General features: G+C 39.2%; 1 protein-coding gene across 3 annotated transcripts in view; it reads right to left on the reverse strand.

Moving 5' to 3' along the window:
* LOC131246085 (2-alkenal reductase (NADP(+)-dependent)-like) overlaps positions 1-20,262 on the reverse strand; it is a 41,110-nt gene extending 20,848 nt beyond the window's left edge. For 2 of the 3 annotated variants that reach the window (XM_058245947.1, XM_058245946.1), the window contains exon 1: positions 19,892-20,262. In XM_058245947.1, the coding sequence (XP_058101930.1) occupies positions 19,892-20,119 (228 nt within the window). In that variant the 5' untranslated portion in view covers positions 20,120-20,262. Of the gene's footprint in view, positions 1-17,199; positions 17,223-19,891 lie in introns of those variants that run through there. The other variant, XM_058245949.1, reaches the window with a different exon arrangement.
* Positions 20,263-24,365: the final 4,103 nt, after the last annotated feature.

Here is a 24,365-nt window from a genome sequence, read left to right on the forward strand (position 1 = left end):
ATGTAGCTTACAAAAAGCAAACTTGCTTAAAGCCATACGCACGCTTGTGATGACACATGCACGATACATGTGACTGTTTGCATATGTAGGAAGTTTTCAGAAAGTCGTTGATGGCGGATTCCTTGTAATCTAGTTCAAGCATGGCACGACGGTTTGAAATAAATAAAAATAAATCCACAGAAAGGAATTTTTTCCTAAGACAATTGATATTTTCTCAAAGATAGCAAGGGAAAAGAGCTTTGACTAGAAAGTCCATCCAAAATTAGAAGAAAATCATATTCAATGGCACCATACAATAAGGATTTCAAATCCTACTAGGACATGACCACTCCACGATCAAAGATTCACAAGGAAACTACAACGTAGCCACTGCCTCCCCAAGCCTATAAAAGCGACACTTGAAGAAGTGTTCCAGGCTCATGCCACACACAATCAATCATTCTAAAGTGCAGCACTGCTTATCCTTAATTTAGCTCCTTAGAATGGGTAGTTCACTTCTATCCAGCTATGTTACAGTAATTTTAGAGCCCTTAGTTTAGTTTAGATCCATTTCTACTCAGTGTCATCACTATAATACATCCTAGGAGCATGTTAAATATCCACGATCACTATGTCGGATCCCTAATCAGTAAGTCTTTACTTAGTAGATCACCGAATTCTTACTTAGCAAATTACTGATCATATCCTGATGAATTTACACCACAACCATCTCACGACTGCCTGGTATCTTTTTTTCCACAGCTATTTTTCCAGAACAAGCAGTTGTGGGTATTTATTTTATTCTTTGCTTAATATATTTTTCTTTTCCATTAATTGTATTATTCATATTTTCAAATCAATAAAATCGGCAATCAACCTTATTTTTAATCTCGTCCATCCATTATTAATTCATCAAGAAACCTAATATGCTATCACTATTGGAAGAAAAGTCATTAGCTCAAGATAAAAATATCCCACCTGAAGGACTAATCATTCCCTTCTTAAATTGCCTAGTCAATGTAACAATTGGTGGTTGAACAGTCAGATTAACTTTCATGGGAAATCAACCTTTATAGGTTTGATCTTAATTTTGCTAGTTTGGTCATAGGGTCACAAGCATTCAATTCTTCAAGTCAAATGCAACTTTAACACGCCTAATATACTTTCTCTATCGCACATATTTGACTGAATTTGAATCATTTATTGCACATGCGACCATGTGTCAGGATTGAGCAACAACACATTAAGTGGGATCAAACTTGTATTTTGCTATTTATCAATGGGTAGACATTAATTATTATTTTGTGGTGCAACCCACCTGATAAGTAGGAGTTGAATTTTGCGCTATGTTATCACCTAATGAGGCCAACATATTAGAAGGGATTGGATGCCTCATGTACTTACTACATTAGAAGTTATCAACTAGGCGGACTATAACTTGTAAGTTAGACCCGATATATATATATATATATATATATGTAGAGAGAGAGAGAGAGAGAGAGATGCTCACACACACAACTAGTTAGACAATGCGTTTTGGTCCAACTAGCTCTCTCTCTCTCTCTCTCTCTCTCTCTCTCTCTCTCTCTATATATATATATATATAGAGAGAGAGAGAGATGCTCACACACAACTAGTTGGACAATGCATTTTGGTCCAACTAGCTGGGCATTTAATGAGAAAAATTTCCTCTTGAATACAATATACACAATTAGTTGAGATTAATTAATGCTAATTAATGTTAAGAGAGGGGCGTTTGTTTAACACTAGCTTTTTAAGAGGTCTTTTGAAATTAATCCTTGGCTTGGGTGGGCTCCATTGTGGTGTTAATATAAAATATACCTTGACCATCATGTGTGTCACCCCATGTTAAACCTAGGAACCGAAAATTAACTCCATCCATAGTCCAAGTGGACCACACAATTGGAAATAGTGTGCAAAAAAAGCTCACCTTCTAAAATAATTCCTTTCATGAGCCACACTTAAATCAAGTATGGACCTGTATTTTGAGTTCTATGCCTAACCTTTGGTGTGGCATCTAATGGTTGGAATGGATTTCACTTACTCATGACTGTGGGTCTTGTAAAAATCAAAGGTAGATGTCTCTCTCTATTATTTTATTGGCGTGTCCTACCTAAATCAAAAGTCAGCCTGATATTTTGTCTCGAGATGTAGATAAGATCACACATCTAATGGTCGTGGTAGATCTCACATGTACATCAAGATATCACGATGGGCCTAATAAAAATAAGGTTAGGCATTCCTCTTCCACCCTTAAGCTTCTTCCAACATTGTTACAAGATAAAAGGAGCCATGTTAGGAAAAATATAAGAGTTTTTTCCTATCGTACAACTCACTTATGAGCCATGCACCTTACTAAGACCTCCAATTCTTACCTTCCAAGAATACTCTCCTACTGTACGGACGACTTTTCACAGGTCCAAAATGCCCCTGCCTCTATACAAATGCACCTTCGAAAGCTGAAGGCCGCATCTCCTTCAAAAATTTCTCTGATTCTTCTTTCCTCTTTCTGATCCTTCACCCTAGTAAAAAAAAAATCCATTTTCTAATTACATCTCCCCCCTTTGTGACTGTCCACCATAGCAGTAAAACCCCTATTTTACCGCTTTCTTCTCTCCCCTTTTGTGATTGTCCACCCTAGCAGTAAAACCCTCATTTTCACCTTTATTTGGTCGAGAATACACTCGCCACTCACGCCATTTTCGACTTTTGTCAACCCAAGACAGGATGAAAATGGTCCCCCCATCAAAGAAGCTTCGAATGGCAGGCATATATGAAATCCCTGCTTTCACCTTGTGGACCCCACCGTATTTTATATGATATATCCACATGGTCCACAATCCTCTTTATTTTTTTTTAAAAACATTGTAAGGTATGGCATGTCCTAATAAAAGAGCAAATTCAATGCTCAAATGGCCCACATTGAGGGTTTTTGAAACAAAGAACGAAGACCGATGTGAAACTGAACGAAGACCAAGTGAAATAGATTAAGGACCCACTGAGTTAAATTGACCGCGAACTAAGTTAAATCTACCATGAAGTGAATGGAATTGACCGCGAAATGAGTTAAATCTACTGCATAGTGAATGGAATTCACCGAGGACCAAGTGAAATTCGACTTACAACTGCAAGAAACTAACATCTTAATCGAGAACTGTGTGAAATTGTTTGATAACCACTTGAAATTGACCAATAACTATGTGAAATTGACCGATAACTGCTTGCCACTCACTTATCGGTCAATTTAACTTAGTTCGCGGTCATTTTAACTCAGTTCGAGGTCAATTTCACGATGTCCATGGTCAATTTAATTCAATTCTTGGTCAATTCCATGATGTTCGCCGTCAATTTAACTCAATTCAAAATGTTAATTTGAAGTAGCTATTGATTAATTTCACAGTCCCCAATTAATCTCACGTAGTCCCCAATCAATTTCACTTAGTCCGTGGTCAAACACAATCAGTTCGTGGTCAATTTAACTCAGTGGTCAGTGAATTTCATTAAGTTCGCGGTCAATACCATTCATTTTGCGGTTAATTTCAGTTAGTTCACAGTCAATTGAAGTGATTTTACGGTGAATTTCAGTCAGTTCGCGGTCAACTTCACTCACTTCGCGATCAATTTCACGACGTTCTTGGGCTAAAATGTAACATATAACTCGGAAATTTGACCGATAAGTGAGTGAAATTGCCCGCAAACTCGTTGAATTTCACCTATGAGTCGACCACTTTGACTTGGAAATCGTCTAAATGACCGATAACTACTTGAAATTGACATCTTTTTTACCAAGAACTTGTTGAAATTTACCGACAACTTCATGAAATTGACTGATAAATGAGTGAAACAGGTCAAAAACTTGTTGAAATTCATTTATAAGTCGGGCACTTTCATTTGGAATTCGCTAAAAAAATGACCGCCGACTTCGCAAAACTGACATTATACTTTATGATTTTTCACCACAAGAAGTCAACTTTCACATTATGCTTCATTAAATAATGAATGTTATTATTGATATAATTTTCAATTTATCCTTGCAGATGACAAACCCTCACGTAAGGGATTTGGTGTTACAGTCCCGAACATATCATGCAAATGTTCATTGACATGGTGGTTTAATATTGTGAAGAGTAGTTTGGAGAAGAATAACAATAGATTAAATATATTTCAGCAATCCCCATTCTCTTTTTTACTACACATTACATCATTTAGATTTATAGGGGCTTTTTTCACTTACTTATTAAGAGATACAGAGGTAATCTTGTATTCGAGATACAGGGGAACTGTTTAAAATTTTCGGAGATGGACTTCACCCTAATAACAGGGCTGAAGACTGGTGACCTCTACATACCCAATATCCATCGTTCCAAGAAGTCAATAAGAGAGAAATACTTCAAGGAATATCCTATCCTAAATAAATACATACAGGAGGTGTTCAATAAGATAGTTGATAGCAATAAGCACAAAGATGTCGTAAAGGTAGCCCTAATATTATACGTAGAGTGGTTTGTTAGGGGAACCGACATGAATATTATGTGTCGTACAGAGTATATCGACCTTGTGGACTCGTTGGAAGACTTTAATATCTACCCTTGGGGTAGTTTGGCCTTCCAGACGATGACTGAAGGGAGCAAGAGTGCCTTGATGGCATCACATGGGTTTCACTACAATGTCAACGACAACATATTTCCCATACAAGTAAGGATTCTTTCCTTGTCTATTTTAATTTATAGTTTATACGAAACTATATTTATTTAAGACTATCTTGCTATTTCATCGTAACAAATATGGGCCCTTGAGAGAGTACCAGCCCTCCGAGAATGTATCATTTCATACGTTCCCTCCCAAATCCCAAGATTCATACAATATCGAGGATGGAAGGATTGGAGGTATAAGAAAATTCATCAAATACTTGAGAGTGAAGATGTAAGTCAATTTTTATGAAGCTAAGTGGTCACTTATTGAAATATATATGTTTCTGTACATGAACATGAAGGATGTTCTCTTGTACATTAAGATAATTCTTATCTTAGAACCCACCATTGAGGAGCTAGAGACGGATGTCGTTCGTTTGGTTCGTGATAGATCTCACATAAGATGTCATAAAAGTCTTCTTTTATGTTGAGATTTTATATTTACTTTGACATGTTACATATTTGATATATACATTGCCTCATTTTATAGGGCATTAAAGATGATGATGATGAAAATATCGAAGAAGGAGAGGGAGAGGGAGAGGGAGCGGGATTGCAATTGACAGGAGAGTTGAGGGAGGATAGTGAGGAGCTGAAGGCGGAGAGGCTTTTGTTGGAGAGAGATAGGGAAGAGTTGAATCAAAAGGAAAAACATATCGATGAGAGGGAATGTGTACTAAAAGAGAGAAGAATCGATGGAGAGGGAGAGAGAACTAGCACTCAAGGAGAGGAAACTAATGGTAAAAGAGAAAGAAGCCTTGAGGTTAGAGAATGAAGAGTTGAATGAGAAGGCGATTTTGAAGGTGGAGAGGGAAACACTATTGAGGGAGAAGGAAGTATTGAGGATCAGGATGAAGAAGGAGAAGGAAGAGTTAAAGGAGGGTAAGGAGGAGTTGAAGAAGCAGATAAAGGCGTTTCTTATAAAAAAAAAATGCAGTTTTGGAAGGAGAATGAGTTAGAGAAGGAGAAGGAAGAGTTTAAGAAGGAGGATGAGGAATTGGAAGATATAGAACAGGGGAACGGAGAGGTGGAGGTTCAAAACTCGGATGCGTTAGACGTTAATGAATGCAAGAAATCGTTGTTGTCCATTCTAGTCTATAAGAAGAGAACTAAGAGGGTCATGAAGCCGTCTGTCTACAAGCGTTCTACATTCACATCCATCTCTGCCATTCAAACAACTCCAAGCAACGCCGTCGACTCTGAGAAACCAAAAAAAAAAATTGTACTTCTCCAATACCCTTCCAGGCCAAGATTGATCCATTTAGGGTTATATCGAAGGAGGAACTGCATGAATTGGATTGTTGGGCCAACGCAAATAAAGATTCGACAGATTTTATTTGGTTCAGGACTATATGGGAGAAAGATGCATGGGTTGATAGTGTGGTAAGTAATTCATATACATACATAAATCCATGTGTATTCTACTCTTATATTAGACTGGAGCTTAATCCGCCATCTTTATTGATTAGGTTATTAACAAATACGTTGATTTCTTAGAGAGAAGGTATAGTTCATTTTCAACTTTATATACTCAGGACTGCAAGTTTTGCCCCACATTTTTTCTAGTAACTGTATGATTTGGATTATGGTTACTATGTTATTTGTTTATATAATATATGTTCTAATTTGGTATTGTCTGTAATAGCCATATCTCGACTTGCAAATGCCGACATTGATAGTGTATCGGGACATTGGCAGCGAGGAAGAGCGTGCGGCATTACCAGTAGATAAACTCACTGTGAACGGCATTGCTAAACATCGAGAAGGGTAGAAACCCATGTGGCAGTATGAAAAGGCAATGATGTCGTTACAAGTGATCAACTCTGGGTGTACCTATTTCTATAATTTTACTAATGATATCTTATCTTGTCAAACATAGACAGGCATACATACCAATCAACCACGCCAACAGTCATTGGTACCTCATGGTCATCCACCCTCAAGACCAAGAGATCGTTATTCTCGACAATTTATATTCGAGGGCAATCAGACAATACAGGGAACATATTGAGCTGATGGAGGGTTTGCCTATAATATTCCATGCCGCAGGATATATGTCTGTGTTGGACGGGAATGCTTGAATGGTCAGAGAAGATACTTCTATACCAAAGCAGACGAACGGATATGATCGTGGCATATTTGTCATGAAATATATTTATATTTTGTGCAGCGATCGAATTTTGTTAGGGACAGACTTGTAGATATTCACTCCTATCTTTAAGAACTCAATAGCCTATGATTGCCTGAGTGTCCACAATAGATGAGATATTTGTGTTAGGTATGAGAGGAATACGGAAATTTTGTGAAATGTTGTAATTTGTTGTAAATGATGTCTTGTAAAACATTGAGGGTGTAATTTGTTGTAAATGATGTCTTGTAAAACATTGAGGGTGTAATTTGTTGTAAATGATGTCTTGAAATGAAATGTCTTGTATAGTTTGTCGTAAATTTGTAGTAAATGATGTCTTGTTAATAGTGATTTCATTATGAATTATGACTTGTTTGTGAATTAGTGAATTTCATCTACTTCGCGGTGAATTTCATTCACTTCGGTGAATTCCATTCATTTCGCGGTGAATTCAATTCACTTCATTCACTTCGTGGTGAATTCCATTCATTTCACTGTCAATTCCATTCACTTCGCGGTCAATTCTATTCATTTCGTGGTGAATTCCATTCATTTTACGGTCAAATTCCATTCATTTTACAATCAATTCCATTCATTTAGCGGTCAATTTCCTTCACTTCGCGGTCAATTCCATTAATTTCGTGGTGAATTCTATTCACTTCGCGGTTAATTCCATTCACTTCATTCATTTCGCGGTCAATTCCATTCACTTCGCGGTCAATTCCATTCATTTCGCAATCAATTCCATTCACTTCATTCACTTTGTGGTCAATTCCATTCACTTCGCGGTCAATTTCCTTCACTTCGCGGTCAATTCCATTCATTTCGTGGTGAATTCTATTAACTTCACGGTCAATTCCATTCACTTCATTCATTTCGCGGTCAATTCCATTCACCTCGCGGTGAATTCCCTTCACTTCGCAGTGAATTCCATTCACTTCGCGATCAATTTCATTCATTTCGCGGTCAATTTCCTTCACTTCATGGTCAATTCCATTCACTTTGCGGTCAATTCCATTCACTTCATTCACTTCGCGGTGAATTCCACTCATTTTGCGGTCAATTCCATTAATTTCGCAGTCAATTTCCTTCACTTCGCAGTTAATTCAATTCGAAGTCACTGAATTTCACAATATGTCGAAGCCTCTTCGATATATCGAAGGACATTCGATATGATCGAAAAAGTGAAAAACCTGTCCAAAGACCTTGTCTACATTTAAAATGAATTCTCGATTATATCGAGTGATATTCGATGAATCAAAGGACACTTCGATATCATCGAAGTGTAGTCGATTATATGGACCTTGAATTTTTTCAAAACGAAAGCTAAAATTTTCAAGGGCTCCTCGATTACATCAAACACTACTCGATGTTATCGAGGTTAAGTTATCGATAACATCGAAGTCTATTTGATGTTACCGTAACTAAACTAGTTTCGTCCAGCAACTTCCTCACGAAAATTCACTGAACTTCACGATATATCGAAGCCTCTTCGATATCATATTCTTCGATACATCGAAGGACATTCGATATGATCGAAAAAGACCCAAAACTGTCAGAGACTTTGTGTTCATTTAAAATGAATTCTCGATTATATCGAGTGATATTCGATGAATCGAAGGACACTTCGATATCATCGAAGTGTACTCGATTACATAGACCTTGAATTTCTTCAAAACGAAAGCTAAAATTTTCAAGGGCTCCTCGATGACATTGAACACTACTCAATGTTATCGAGGTTAAGTTATCGATAACATCGAAGTCTATTCAATTTTATTGTAACTAAACCAGTTTCGTCCAGCAACTTCCTCATGGAAATTCACTGAATTTCACGATATATCGAAGCCTCTTCAATATCATATTCTTCGATATATCGAAGGACATTTGATATGATTGAAAAAGACCCAAAACTATCCAGAGACCTTGTGTTCATTTAAATGAATTCTCGATTATATCGAGTGACCTTCGATGAATCGAAGGACACTTTGATATCATCGAAGTGTACTCGATTGAAATACAGGCAAATTTTTTTCTCTTGACCTCTAGACTCCCTTCGATATTATCGAATATGCTTCAATACTATCGAAGAATCACGTGTATTTATAACATGGTGCGAACACTTCACTTCATTCACTCCATTTCCTTTTTTCTCTGCAACGCGTCGACTCCTAGAAGCTGGTGGAGGTGAATTCGAGCCATTTTCCTAATCATTTAGGGTTGGTAAATCATTTTTGTTGTTCAATCAATCAAAACCCTATCTTTCGAAATTTCCTTGTCCATTTGTTTTTTGTCTCCTTGTCTCCAATCCCTAGATTTCCCTTTAGTTTTCTTTAAGAATATCATCTGATCTTTCCTATAAATGGGAAAAGACAAGAGTAAATCCGTTCATTAGGGAGAATCTTCCAATCCCAGGCCAAAACGTTCCAAAACAGTTGCCAGAAGAAAACTGGCTCAACTACAAACCCAAACAGACTCTCCATCACGTAGAAACGATCCGGCCCCCGAAGTTGAAATCCCTATTGTCCCACCACCTCATGAGGCTCTACATGAAAAGTTTAAAGCACGAAAGATGGTGTATGAAAGATAAATTGACAAGTCCTGTCTAGCTCCATATGGGATTGGACCAATGCTTAAGGCCATTGGGTTGTCATGTATGCTTGACTTTGGTGGAGTGACACGAAATGAACAAATATATAGGTTTTTAGCCTATTGTCATTCACTAGTATCTAACCCCCGGCCATAGATGTCACCATTGGGCAAACCACTACTCACATCACTCTTACCATTATCAGTCAATTAATTGGAATTCCCACAAAATCCGAAGGCTTTGCAGAGTATGACTTCAACTCACTTGAAGTTCGTTCAAAAATTACTAAACATCTCTGCAATAGGAAAGACATTCCTTGGCATGAGGGTAATTCCCTGCGTAGCACCTACATGTCTGCACAATTCCGCATTCTTCACGCAATTTTTGCTATAAATGTCTATCCTCGGGGCACCAACAGTCTGATCTTACCCCATTCATGTTGGGGATTCTTTATGCCGTCAGTCAAAGAGTGGAACTGTGTCTGCCTACTCTCATGTTGCATTAGTTGGCCGTAACAATCCAAGGGACTAGAGATACGTACATTCCATTCCCTTATCTTATCTGTGTTTTGTCTCGACATGTGGGATTGCTTCCCACCACTAACCGTCCTCGATAGCCTCGCAAATTGACCAAATTAAATATCAAAAAATGGCTACGTTGGACACACCAGCTTCCTCTTCCACATGTCATCATGATGATACTATGGGCAAAACCGAAGCTGAAGGAAACTGAAACAATGGACACCGAGGCAGGAGAGACTGGAGATGAGAGGCAACAACCCAGTGATGCTCCGTTCTCGCCAATCCCACATACCCATCGTCATGCTGGCCACCGGAGCATCGAACCTCGATTATACATCAACTTCACCAGTAAGATGAGCGGCTGTCGCAGATCGAGCGGATCGTAGATGCGACGCAATGAGGACTCGAGCGAGTGGAGAAAGCGCTGCAGGACCTGATATCGACTATCACATGCAGACGAGATGACACCATGCTGCACGGATCCGATCCTTCAACCTAGCCTAATTCTTAGATGGAGAGATAGGGACACTAGCTTGCGTATCAGTTATCTTTTTGGATAAGCAAGCAAATCTGATGAGCCTAACTCATATTCACATCAGATTAAAGTGTTCCTTTGTTGAAAAATGTTGTTAAAGAAGTTTATATATATATATATATATATATATATATATATATATATATATATATATATATATATATATATATATATATATTGTATGTCGTTAAAGGGCTTCTTCTTCTTTTGTTGGATGATGATTATACCACCCAAACTTGGGGTAGTCATTTTAGTTATACTCTGGTGAATGAATGATGATATATAATCACCCTTCTTTCTGCTAATGATGGTACCTTGTCTGTCCTATATGTTGATAACTCTAAACATTCATATTATATGGCCAATTTTCATTGTCCCAAACTTTTAATATGCATGGATCATTTGAATTCATCCAATCAATTCATGTGAATGGCTTGTAGTGATCGAAATCCATATTATGATTGGGGCCATTTTTAGTTTATCAAATTTCCTCACTGTAGAACTCTCCATATGATCTAGGTTGTTTCTAGTGCTATGATTTAGGTTGTTTCACCACAAAGTAGATTAATTGAATGGAATTCACCGCGAAGTGAAGGGAATTCACTGCGAAGGGAATGGAAATGACTGCAAAATGAATGGAATTCACAGCGAAGTGAATGGAATTCACCACGAAGTGAAGGAAATTCATCGTGAAGTGAAGGAAATTGACCGCAAAGTAGATGAATTGAAGGGAATTCACCGCGAAGTGAATGGAATTGACCGCGAAATGAATGAAATTCACCACGAAGTGAATGGAATTCACCGCGAAGTGAATGAAGTGAGTAGAATTGACCGAGAAGTGAATGGAATTGACTGCAAAGTGAAGGGAAATCACCGCGAAGTGAATGGAATTGACCGCAAAGTGAATGAAGTGAATCGAATTGGCTGCGAAATGAATGGAATTCACCGCAAAGTGAATGGAATTCACCGCGAAGTGAAGGAAATTCATCGTGAAGTGATGGAAATTGAATGAAATTCACCGCGAAGTGAAGGAAATTGAATGAAATTCACCGCGAAGTGAAGGGAATTCACCGTGAAGGTGATGGATTTGACCATAAAATGCATAGAATTGACCGCGAAGTGAAGGGAATTCGCCGCGAAATGAATGAAATTCACAGCGGAGTGAATGAAGTGAAGGGAATTCACCATAAAATGAATGGAATTCACCACGAAGTGAAATGAATTGACCACGAAATGAATGGAATTAACCGCGAAGTGAAGGGAATTCACCATGAAGTGAATGTCTTATTGACTGAAAGTGGCCTTTGTGAAGAACTTGACCTTGTGACATGAATCAAGTTATGCTGAGAAGGATATCGGATAAGAAATACATATTTATTAGAACTGATTTCAATGCAATCCTACTCACACCACCTAAATTTATTTTCCAAAAATCAAATTATAATCCTAATAGTAGTAGGTTCCTGAAATCCCTCTAGGACCCACATTTTCAGAAAGTATCTCGCTAATCACTACATTTTCACGCAATTTATATCCGAGAGCATGGAGATTTCTATCTACCATGTAGAGATAATGTACCAGATATGGCGTGGGGAGAATGTGCGCCTGCCCTCCATTATCCTTTACCATATAGTGAAGGTCGCGAAGTCATAAAGAGAACAATCCTCCCTCCAATTTGGCCGTCTGATTTGCAAGATAGCCCGAGATAATGGGTTCAGGGCATCTAGCGGCCCCTCACATCCAGAACAAGTGATAACTAAAGACACCTTAAATCGCATGTAATGTGGCCCTAAACAAGAGGCAAAGAGGTTGGAAGAAACTGGAGACGAGATAGCTGAAGAAGAAGAAGAAGAAGAAGGTGGCAAAGAGGATCAAGCTGAACAAGAAGAAGAAGGTGACGAAGAGGATCAAGCTGAAGAAGAAGACGAGGGTGATGATGCAGATGAGGTGCCCGATGCACATTCGGGTTTAAATGAGCGTTAAGGGGCGATTGAGGCTAGTATATCCAATCTTAAGAAGGATCAACACTACCAGAAGCGTAAGATGCAGAGTATGCAACATACGATAAAGGCGATGTTGTGTTGTGTACAAAAGGAGGGAGCGTCCCCTCCCTCGCCGGACTTGGTATCATAGTAGGGAATTGTCATTGATATGGACTCCCTCACTTCGTATGTCATGTATTACTTAGCATCCTTATGATAGTCACTTCGTATATTTGCATGTATTAGTTAGCATCCTCATGCATTTTTCATGTTTCTTTGCAACTTATGTACTGAATGTCTTATCGAATGAAAGTGGCCTTATGGAAAAACTTTTTGGGTAACCTAAAATGCATGAGTATTATGTTCTTATGATGATGAACCAGGCTATGATGAGAAAGATAGTTGAACTTGTGTCATGTTTAGAATGTATTTAACACAATGTGGGTGCACAATATGGAGTGAAAATCACCGAGGTCATTGCCTGGATTTGCACCATTGCAGATCGGTCATGACCCAGGACTTTCTCTAGCTGGAAAGCCTTATCCAAATAGTTGATGGGTTTTTATTGTTGAATGTGGACCATTGGCTAGAACATCCATTTTCAAGACAATTCAATTCACTCCCTCGTTGAGAATTGTTGAGAATTAATGGAATTGGCCGCAAAATGAATGGAATTCACCGCGAAGTGAAGGGAATTCATTGCGAAGTGAATGAAGTGAATCGAATTGACCGTGAAGTGAATGGAATTCACTGTGAAGTGAAGGGAATTCACCGCGAAGTGAAGAGAATTGACCGCAAATGAATGAAATTCACCGCGAAGTGAATGAAGTGAATTGAATTGACCGCAAAGTGAAGGGAATTCATTGTGAAGTGAAGGGAATTCACCGCCAAGTGAAGGGAATTGACAGCGAAATGAATGAAATTCACCGTGAAGTGAATCGAATTGACCGCGAAGGGGAATTAACCGTGAAGTGAATAGAATTCACCGCGAAGTGAATGGAATTGACAGCGAAATGAATGAAATTCACTGCGAAGTGAAGGGAATTCACCACAAAATGAATGAAATTCATCGCAAAATGAATGGAATTCACCACAAAGTGAATGTCTTATTCACTGAAAGTGGCCTTAGTGAAGAACCTGAACTTGTGACATGAATCAGGTTATGTTGAGAAGGAACATGGATAAAAATTCCAAATTTATTAGAATTGATTTCAATGCAATCCTGCTCAGAAAAGGCTAATAGTAGCAGGTTCCTGAAATCCCTTTAGGACATGGATTTTCAGATAATATCTCGCCAATCATTACTATTTATTCAAAGTTTAAATCGTAGTGGTAAGAAATTCGCAATTTCAAAGAAAGCAAAAAATGTATTCAATAAATAACATTCACATTCGTATTACAAAAACTGCATTACAAATTACATTATTCTGGAGGTATTGGAAATTTGCAACTCTAGCGATTATGCCCTGTTTGTTTACAACGTCCACACTTTACTATTTTCCGTTCCTCTCCAAGAGAGGATTCGTGCCTTCTTCGGTCTTCCAGCTGACCTCCTCTGTCGTGGGGGCTTGATACTCACACAATACTCCTTGAATCTGGTAGAAATTTTCCATTGACTCTTGTCCCGTACTGGGTACATAATCTTCATACGTGATTTGGTAATTCCTTACCGTGTGTAACGGGGAGCAATACGAATAATAAGGAAGATAATAGTTTATACAGGCTGAAAGAACATAAAAACAAGGGAAATCCTTAACTTTAAACTCACGACATGTATAGAAAAGCTCACTGAGCTTGACAGTATCGTTGTAGTCTCCCACGACATAGTATTCATCCCGAGAAATTACATGGCAACGAACATCTTGTGCCTTCGGTATAAGATACTTTAATTGTTTCTCGACCCACGGTGTCAACGAATGATGATGCTGATTCCCTTCTCTTATAGAACATCTTTTGAATTTTAATTCTAACCATCTCTATCAGCATAGTCACGAGATATTCTCGTGCACCTTTAAATAGAGCATTAACACACTTAGTTATGTTTGTAGTGACCAAATTGAATCTTTTTCCTAGAAAGTGTGAAGATGTCTATTTTTCATACCTTATTTCTCTCAGTTGGCAAGTTCAATATCGTGCATTAACTTTTCAAACTCAGCCCTCATACAAGTCTTTACAGTTTGCCAGTAGTAGATTTCTAACGACTTGTCTTTGAACGTATCCACCATGTTTCGGTATATATGGTAGGCGCAGTAGACATGAATTACCTGCTTAAAAGACCTAGGGAACTTTTTTCATTAGACCTTTATGCCGGTCTAAAATAATCACAAGACCAGGTAGATCTCTTAATGAACAATTGAGGTAGGTGAGGAACCAATTCCAACTGTTGTTGTTCTTTGATTCTCCGATACCAAAAGCGACAGGAAAGATATAATTGTCGCCATCCAAGGCCATAACAACAAATAGAACACCCTTATACTTACCTTATAGATGCGTCCCGTCAACAGCCAAGACCCTTCACAAAGATGTTTGAAAACTTCTAACGCAATGTCCGAAAGCAACAAAACATCTCTCGAACCTCATCGTCTGTGGATTCACAAGCAGGGCAGTCATTGTCCCTGGGTTCACCCTCCTCAACTCATGCAAGTACATCGGGAGTTATTTATAAGAGTCTTCATAAGACCCCATTACACGATTGATTGTGATCTTTTTAGCACGCCATGCCTTCTTATAGCTAATAAGAATATTATACTTTTCTTGCATTGCGAATATAATGTCCTTCGGCCTTAATCCAAGGCATTGCTCAATGTAATTGACAACCAGTTTACTAGTTAGCTTACTGCTTGATTGCCGATGGTCACTCTTCATCCATGACATTCCACATGTATGCATGGACGTGTAAGTCTTAAATCTTGAATATCCCCGCATCATTTACCCTAGATGCATGTACCCTCCATTCACACTTATTTTCCATATACGCCACGATGAATTTCTTGGATGTGGAATACAAGACCTTGTATTGAAGTTGTTGTGAATTGCAAATTGGCTCAAAACATACTTACACCGGCTCTCGTCCTTAAACGTTTAGACAACGGCTATATCAATCAGGTCATCAAGTGGATATGAATATAGTAACAGGTATGCATTAGTGAAACTAGCATCCTCAAAAGGCATGATGGCATGACCGATGATGAAGTCCGATGTTCGAGCCTGCTCGGGCAATGGAATGTCGCTTCCACTTACATTTCTAACGTTGGATGTTAAGGGAAAATCTACTCTTATACATGAAGGTGATGTCGTATATCCACTTCTGAGTTTGAAGTCAGCTGACGCGCTCACTTGACTTGTCATGAAGTTTGATGTTTGAGCCGGCTCGGGTACTGGAGTGTTGCTTAGAGGAACATGTGAAGGTGATGCCATATATTCATGTTTCAAGCCATGATCCTCACCCAAACTTCCAATAGCTGGGGCATCATGTTCGAAACCACTGTAAGCCACCGAGTCTTTGAGTATTGCCTCATTAACGCGCTGCATTGTCTTGATGAATAAAGAGATGTAGTGATCCGGATGCTCCGACTGTGCTGCCAAAATCATTCTAATATCTTCGTCATCTTCAATTATAGTTGGAGGGATTGATTCGTTTGAGCAAGGGTACAATGCTTTCAACCTAATATCATAATCATCAGGCATACTCTTCGCAATCCTGTACATTTTATATACAAACTCATTATATGTAGTCCCGACGCCCATAGCAGTAGATTTCAAGTTTCCACCCTTATACGTGTATCGATTGTTTTCGCTTACTAACTCCCCACCAAATGAACATAGGATGATTATTGAAGCCATTTTCTGAAAGCAAACATAATGATATAACTTGTCTAGTATTCACATGTATAAGGTGGATTTGACCGAGTAGTAGGAAATCCACCATTGTACTAGGTCAAATATGACTGACTTATCGGTCAAATTTTCAAATTTCTCAATCGCAGGGATGTATTCCACTCAGTTCGCGATAATTTTCACTCAATTTGTGTTCATTTTCTCTACTTCTATCTCAATTTCACTCACTTCTCGGTCCTGAAGTGATTGAAGTTGACCGCGACGTGAGTGAAATTGAGTGCAAACTGATTGAAAATGACCGTGAAGTGAGTGTAATTGACCGCGAAGTGAGTGAAATTGACTGCGAGGTGATTGAAAATGACCACGAAGTGAGTGACCTTGAGGGCAAACTAATTGACATTAACCGCAAAGTGAGTGAAACTGATCGCGAAGTGATTAAAAATGACCGTGAAGTGAGTGAACTTGAGCGCAAACTGATTGACATTGATCAAGAAGTGAGTGAAATTGAACGCGAAGTGAAATTGACTACAAAGTGGGTGAAATTGACTGCAAATTGAGTGAAATGACCAATGAGTCGATTATAGTTGAGTGAAAATGACAGATAAATGTGTGAAATTTACTGATAAGTGCATGAAATTGACCGAGAAATTCATTACATTTACCGCGAAACATCGTCAAATTGACCGTTCACTTCTTGAAGTTGACGGTAAAATACATGAAATTGACCGAGTAGTGCATGAATTTGACCGATAAATTCAATAAATTGACAGGAAACTTTGTGGAATTTACCGCGAAACGTCGTCAAATTGGCCGTAAACTTCTTAAAGTTCATTGGATAACCACATGAAATTGACTTAGAAGTGCATGAAATTGACCGCGAAGTTCTAGGTAAATTCTTCAGATTTTAAACATCCTTACCTCCCACAGCCTCTGTATCAGTGAAATCCGTATTCGAGAAGAAGAATAAGAGTGCGTTGATGTGAAACACGTTCTTCAGAGAAAAGTCTTCAAGATTTCACATTTATCAATGCATCCACATTCTCTTAGAAAAAGAATGTAGTTAGCCTTGAGTAGAATGGAACATGGAAGATGTAATGTGATAGTAGAACAGAGATTCTATGGAGATTTAATGAAGAAAATGGGTGAAAAGAAGGATGATAGAGATGAGTTCGGACGTGTATTTGGGTGTAAGGGAGAGAATGGAGTGAAATTGATAAAGCAGGGGCATTTTCGACCCGTGAAAAGTTGTCCAAATAGCCCGGGCTTATTTTTGGAAGTTAAGAATGGGAGGGCTTAGTAAGGTGAGTGGCTCATAAGTGGGTCGTATAGTTGGAAAATTCTCAATATATAAAGAGCGGATTAAATGCAATCCCTTACTCATGCAACACAAGCAACAAAGTTCGTCCCTAACCATGCCTCCCTCCTTCATGTATGTATTATCTATCCATGCCATCGATTGGTTTTTTTAGCTAATTTTAGAACATTGTTAAAAAAAATGAAGCAGTTATAAATCTCAAGTGGTCCACACCAAATAGGAAATAGTGGAAATTGAACTTTTACCATTAAAAATTTCTTAGGGCCCAACATAATTTTTTACTTGCCACTTAACTTATTGATAAGGTAACAAAGACCTTGATGAAGGAAAATAAAAATAAAAAATAAATTTTAGCTTAATCCAAAACTTTTGGCCCACAAATTTTTTTAGTGGCCAATCACCACAGTTTCTAGGGTGTGGTCCACCAGAGATCTATATCTATTTTGAATCCTATCTTGTCATGAGCTAAAAATATGGATATAGGGCATGGATATACTATACGTTTATCAAAGTAGGCCCAATGTCAGGGATGCACGGTACTGCGTGAGGACAGGCTGCACCCAATGCACTCCCACTTTTTTGGGAACAGGTACCTTTTCTCTTGGCATAGGAAGTAGGCACCTTTTCTCTCGAAATCAGAAGAAGTTTAACAACAGCAAAGAAAGCTTACCTTGATTTTTTTTTATGGCCCACCGTATCATGTATGTAAAATCCACTCCGACCATTAGATGTGAAATCTCATTGTAGGTTTAGAGCTAAAATATAAGGTAGACTTGTAATTCAGGTGAGCCAAACCAATGGAATAGTTGAGGGAGAGATGTCCACCTTTGATTTTTACGGGACCCTAATCATGAGCATGTGAAATCCACTCCAACCATTCAATGCGACAGTAAAGGCTAGGCGTGAGACCTAAAAATCATATTCATAGGTGATTCAAGTGGGCCTCATCAAACGAATCATTTTGGATGGTGAGCTTTTTTAGCACATTGTTTCTAATTGTGTGGTCCACCTGAACCACCAATGGGGTTTATTTTCAGTCCATAAGTTTAACATGAGGTGACACACATCTTGGTCGAAGTAAATTTTACATTAAGACCACAATAGGTCCCACTCAAGCCAATGATCATTTTGAAAGCTAACATTAAACAAAGTCCAATTTCTCTTTCAACATTAATTAACATTAATTAATGTTAGAATATTTTTGTTGAATCAAATAGACTATTAAAAATCGAGAACCAAAAAGAAAAAAGAAAAATTAAAGATAGAAGACTTATTGAATTGAGTCGAGGTGTGACGTGAGTCACTCCTTAAAATCGAATTTGCTCCCCTTGGATAGCGTCCCAAATGCAACATGTTTCCAAAGCAATCGACCTCTGGGATACAACGACTATGACCCGGTCTCAACGGTGTACTCACTGTACGTGGGCTCGAACCACTTGCAGTTTAACCCTTTCGAAAGGGTTTAATCCATTGGGTTTAAACCTAACAGATGCGACCAACCGAACAGTCATATCTCTCTAGTTTAAAATGAAAAGACGCAAGTGCGAGTACACTTTAGCAAATAAAGTGCCGCGAGTAACCATACACACACACATACACCCATGCAAGTACACCCACACCTCACTCGCACCCACGCCTAGCTCGTCCCGTTGCGTCGCGCACACGCAAGCGAATACGGACTCGGCGCGCGTGTGTGGTCAATGGCATAAATTAGAGCTATTGGCATAACCTCCCCTGGAGATCAAATAAAAGAGGAGGCCGATTGGGTACTAGCCGGTCCATCCCTACCTAGGAACGGACTAGGGTTCTAGGGGCCACTATGATGTATGGGTTTTATCTAGACTGTCCATCCATTTTTCCATATTATTTTAGCATGCAAGCTAAAAAATGAGGCAGATCCAAATCTTAAATGGACCACACAGTGGGGATTAAATACTTACCGTTGAAAATAATTAGGGGTCCATAAAAGTTTTCGATCAACCTGAAATTTGTTTACTTCCTTCATCCACGTCTATGTGTCCTTATGAATAGGTTGGATGGCAATTAACCATAGGGTAGTCCTAGGAAGGTTTTAACGGGGGGTGTCATTATCTCCTCACCGCTTATTCATGTCGTGTCATTATCTCCTCACCACTTGAGCCTTGGATCTGCATATTTTTGGGCTCTTAAATGATATGGAAAAATGGATGGACAGTTTCATCACGGTGGCCCGTCAGAGTCCCTGGCGGGGTAGTACCCAATCCGCATCCAATTAAAAATAATAATGATGAAATATAAAAAATAAAATAAAATTACCGATCCAGGCACGAAAGAAGTAACGTAATACGGGCCATCGATCTTAGCCATCCGTGACCGCATGTAGGGATCGCAAGAAAGGTAGAGATTCTTGACTAGAACGGCCTTCGATCCTTCGGGTACCTTCAACCGTATCGTGCCGGTTCTCAATATCATGTCGGATTCTTTTGGAAATCCCGTCACGAAATCTCGAAAGACGACTTGCTTGTTCCTAGCCTCTTCTGCCATTTTTATTTTCCGGGAAATTCGAAGCTCGTAAAGTGATTTTCTAGTTTACTACGGAAGCAAAATGGAGAAGACTCTTTTGGAAACCCTAGCTTCTTCCGAGACTTCTCGCCTATGGTCCGTCCGTTGCAGACGAACAGGCTTTGCGGGGGACTATAAGTACGGAAGATACTATCCACACGTACGTATCAGTAACAATTTTTCGCTGGATAGGGCTTCAGTGGATTCCTGACTGTGGGGTCCATCGTGATGTATGTACCTTACATCCACGCTGTCCATCCGTTTTGACAGCTCATTATAGGGCACGATCCCAATAAGCAGGAAAATCAATATCTTAGGTGTAGACTACAACGACAGGAAACAGTGGTGATTTAATACCCGCCATTAAAAACATCTTGGAGGCCACCAGAACTTATATTTTCCATCCAACCTGTAGATAAGGTCACGAGGACCTGGATGAAGGTAAGGAAAAAATATCAGCTTAATCCAAAACTTTTATTGCCCATAAGAAGTTTTCAATGTTAATTCACCAATGTTTCCTGTGGTGTGCTCGAAGTGATATTTGAATTTGCTTCAGTTTTACGATGAAGCACTAAAATGAGCTGTTAAAACAGATGAACAGCGTAGATGCAAGTCAAATACATTAAGGTGGGCCCCACAGTGAGGTATCCACTCACCTCAGTGTATCCTTGCATCCACCCTCCCCGTTTTCCTTGACCTGACGTGGTTGCTAGCGATGGCCAACCTCACACAACATGTTCGGAGAACTTAAAAATGAGATTCACGCCTTTTAAAGGACACGGTTAGGCTAGTGACCCCAACGCTAGCCAGCTAGCTGATGTCAAAAAGTCCATGGCCCTATCATGATGCATGTATTTTATCACGATGTATATATGTCTAGTAGAACTAAATCACAGGTGGACCACACCTCATAAAAACAATATTGATTGAACGTTCATTGTTAATCCAATTTTTCAATAGACCCTCCTTAGTTAATCCATCAGGACCTGCACAGACGAAAGCAATAGACAAAGGAAACCCTGACTTGTCTAGGGGACCCTCTGATGCATAAGTTAGGGTCTTGGGTATTTTGTAGGTTAGGATCTTAAGGAAAATAGTCACCAGTCGAGTATTAGGATATATATGTGTACCTTATATTGGCTGGATGTACCTCTATTTATAGGAGAAGGAAGACTATACTGTAGGGAATCTTCCTGATATGTCGAAGACCTTTCTGCACAGGTTTCCGAATTCGCCCGGGATCTTCTCAAGATTATAGTTATATGAGGTCCTCGGGATCTTATTTGATCCCTTCAATGTCTTGGGAGAGATCTTTGGGTGGCAGAGATGCTAGATATAATAGACGTAAATAATATTGAGCCTTCCGTCAGATTAGTATTTTTCTTGTTCAGAAGTTAAGCCGAGGTATGGCCGAGCTATATCAGGTTGACCAGTAGCCGATATATAACCGAGCTATATTCGACCTATGGTTTAGGTTGATCTATAGCTGACCTATGGTTTAAGTAGGCGATTGACCATTTGAGTGGACTTTCAGTTGCATAGACCTACTTGAAGGTCGACCTTTCCTTGCCAGTGGGTGCCTCTTAAGGCATAAGCCCTATTGGGTCCGTTCTAGTTTGTAGAGTTGGTCCATTCTATAAGTCGTTTCTATTTTTCTCCTAACAGTAAGCCTCCTTTTCTTTTTGAGTCGATCTTCGGAGGCTCGGAAAGTAAGCCAAACATATTTTAGGTCGGGTTTTGTTGTCATAAATGTCAGGTATGGCGGCCAGCATGGTAGGCAAGGCGTGTCAGTAATCAAGCACAGCGTAGTTGAGGTGGCGTTTTATGGTTCGAGGTCACGTGGTCTACCAAGCCACCGTTTCGGTGTCAGACCAACGAGAATGTGACACGTGGCCAATTCTCGATATTAGGGTCGAGTGACGCATGGGGTCGCGCCACGTGTCAGAAGGGGGTAGTCGAGGGGACATTGTACGAACTCGCATTAATGGGCGCGCTCAAGTGTTGCCACGTGGCTTCCCTATATAAGGGAAACCTTAACCCTTAGTCATTTTCGTCTACATTTTCTCCTTTTCCCTTCCAGTCATCTTCCCTAACGCGTATAGGCGATTTTTGGTGATTATCTTCACTAGCGGCCGGGCATTTGTTCTTTCCCCAGTGAGCTTCGAACTTTACTCGCCCACTTCTTTCTTTTTCCTTTTAACAGTAACTCTCAACATCGATAAAAAGTTGTCATGTCCGACTCTATGTGTAACATCTCAGAAAAATCTGTACAAAAACCCGAGTACCACCTCAGGCAGAAATCACTAAGGACTGAATCCTTTAGAAATTAGACGAAAATTAATTTAGTACTAAACTAAATTAACTAGTAGATTAGCTTGAACTACTTTCTATACGAACTGCAAGACCCAAAACCAGTAGAATCGCTAACTCTACATTACCTAAAAACCTAGGAACAATTTCAAAACTCAGTTGCTCTCGGGAGCACACTGAAACTCCGTATCGGACCTAGACCACGCGTCGAAAGTCCGATTACTGCGAAACTATACGGTTATGACCGCCTTACTGGGGCTTGACAATCATCGCGGGAATCAAGTCCTAATAGTATCCAGAAATGCACAACTTGAGCCCAGAGTGAATTGTGTGAGAAAGATGAATATCTTTAGAAAATGAACTCGAACTTAAGTGAATTGAGCCGTTCGCTTGCAGGCCAAATTTAAAGTTTTAAACCGTCAAATTCTGACCCAATTACACCCTCAGATCAGGGAAATTTCTCAACATAGGTTAGTGTACTTGTGGCCCTGATCGAATGGCGATGACCGTTGAACTGAAACTGGTCCTCCCCGGTCGATCCGTAAATCTGATCAAACTGAAAACTTAACCTGATGTAGATCCATTGTCAGGGAACTTTCACCGGACCGTATGCAGAAAATGGGCCTCGAGATGAGCTCCGTTGGACCGAAACAGCCACCCATTGGCTATAACCTAAGTATACCATGGCCCTGGGGCCATTGACACCAGTTTCTAGGCCTATATAAGGGCCTTAACCCACCCCTCTCTCATTCCATATGAAATTCCTAAACCCTACGAGAGAGAAGAGAGAAAAGAAAAGGAAAGAGTGAGGAGAAGTGAGAGATAGTTGCCGGGATTCGATCCCGCCGCTCCACGTGCTAAATCATCCTACCCGTGTCGCTATACCGGTGATTTCGACTCCGTTCTTGGGTAAGAAATCCTAACCCTAATCTGTTTTACATATCCAATTAGAAGAATCGACGAAATAGCTAACCTATTTCGTGATTCGGGTAGCCGTTGTGCCGTAGACAAAGGCGTAGTATTCGAATTGAGTTCGATACGAGTTTACCGACGGAAGGTGCGGACTATAAACATTTAGGTTATGGTTTTCAAGACTTTCAATGTCAGTTAATGATTTATGACTGACTTGATTGCTATCACATGTGCTTAAATACGATGTTTTTCGTATATTACACATATATGCAAACTATATTGATTTTAATGCATTACATGTATTTGTTGAAATGTCTGAATGAATATGGAATTAGGATTTGTGCTTGTCATAATTATCGATTAAGAATATATGATTGTTGTACGTGTGGCAACTCCCTTGTGAAAGGATTTGCTATAATATGTGTTTTAACTAATTTATTACATGTATGTGATATGTGTAGCCTAAGTGTTTGATAAAATGCCTGAATGAGAAAGTGCTTGTTGAAATGTATTTAATGAGGGTGTTAAGATATGATTCTCAATTCCCTCATCTATAGTTACAGTTTCCTTTATGTAACCTATCTTACTACTACGTGATTTATAGATAAAATGCCTATATATAAAATAACATGTGCACTATATGTTTGTTGAAATGCTCAAATTAGATTTATATTTAGATTGGTTGTCACATGCTGTCTTTGACTATCACATGTGAATGAAATTGTTTTGGAGTGTGATTGGGGCTACGATGTAGTTCAGGAAATCGGTAATGACTTCCGATTGAGTGGCGTAATAAGTTTAGCCACCACAGACATATTCGATGAATCCAGGTCGTATGGTAATTGTTGATAGTGGTTAAGCCACGTGGAGTGCTTACGCGCTCCATGTCGATTAATTCAATGTGTGCTCGTACCAGTCGAGCTTATCAAATAACCCAATTGGCCTAATGTATGTTCACCATGTATAGACGCCACTGCTTGAATCTAAGGTATCAACTTACCAGTGG

Source organism: Magnolia sinica, chromosome 5 (assembly GCF_029962835.1).
Source record: "Magnolia sinica isolate HGM2019 chromosome 5, MsV1, whole genome shotgun sequence".
NCBI lineage: Eukaryota > Viridiplantae > Streptophyta > Magnoliopsida > Magnoliales > Magnoliaceae > Magnolia > Magnolia sinica.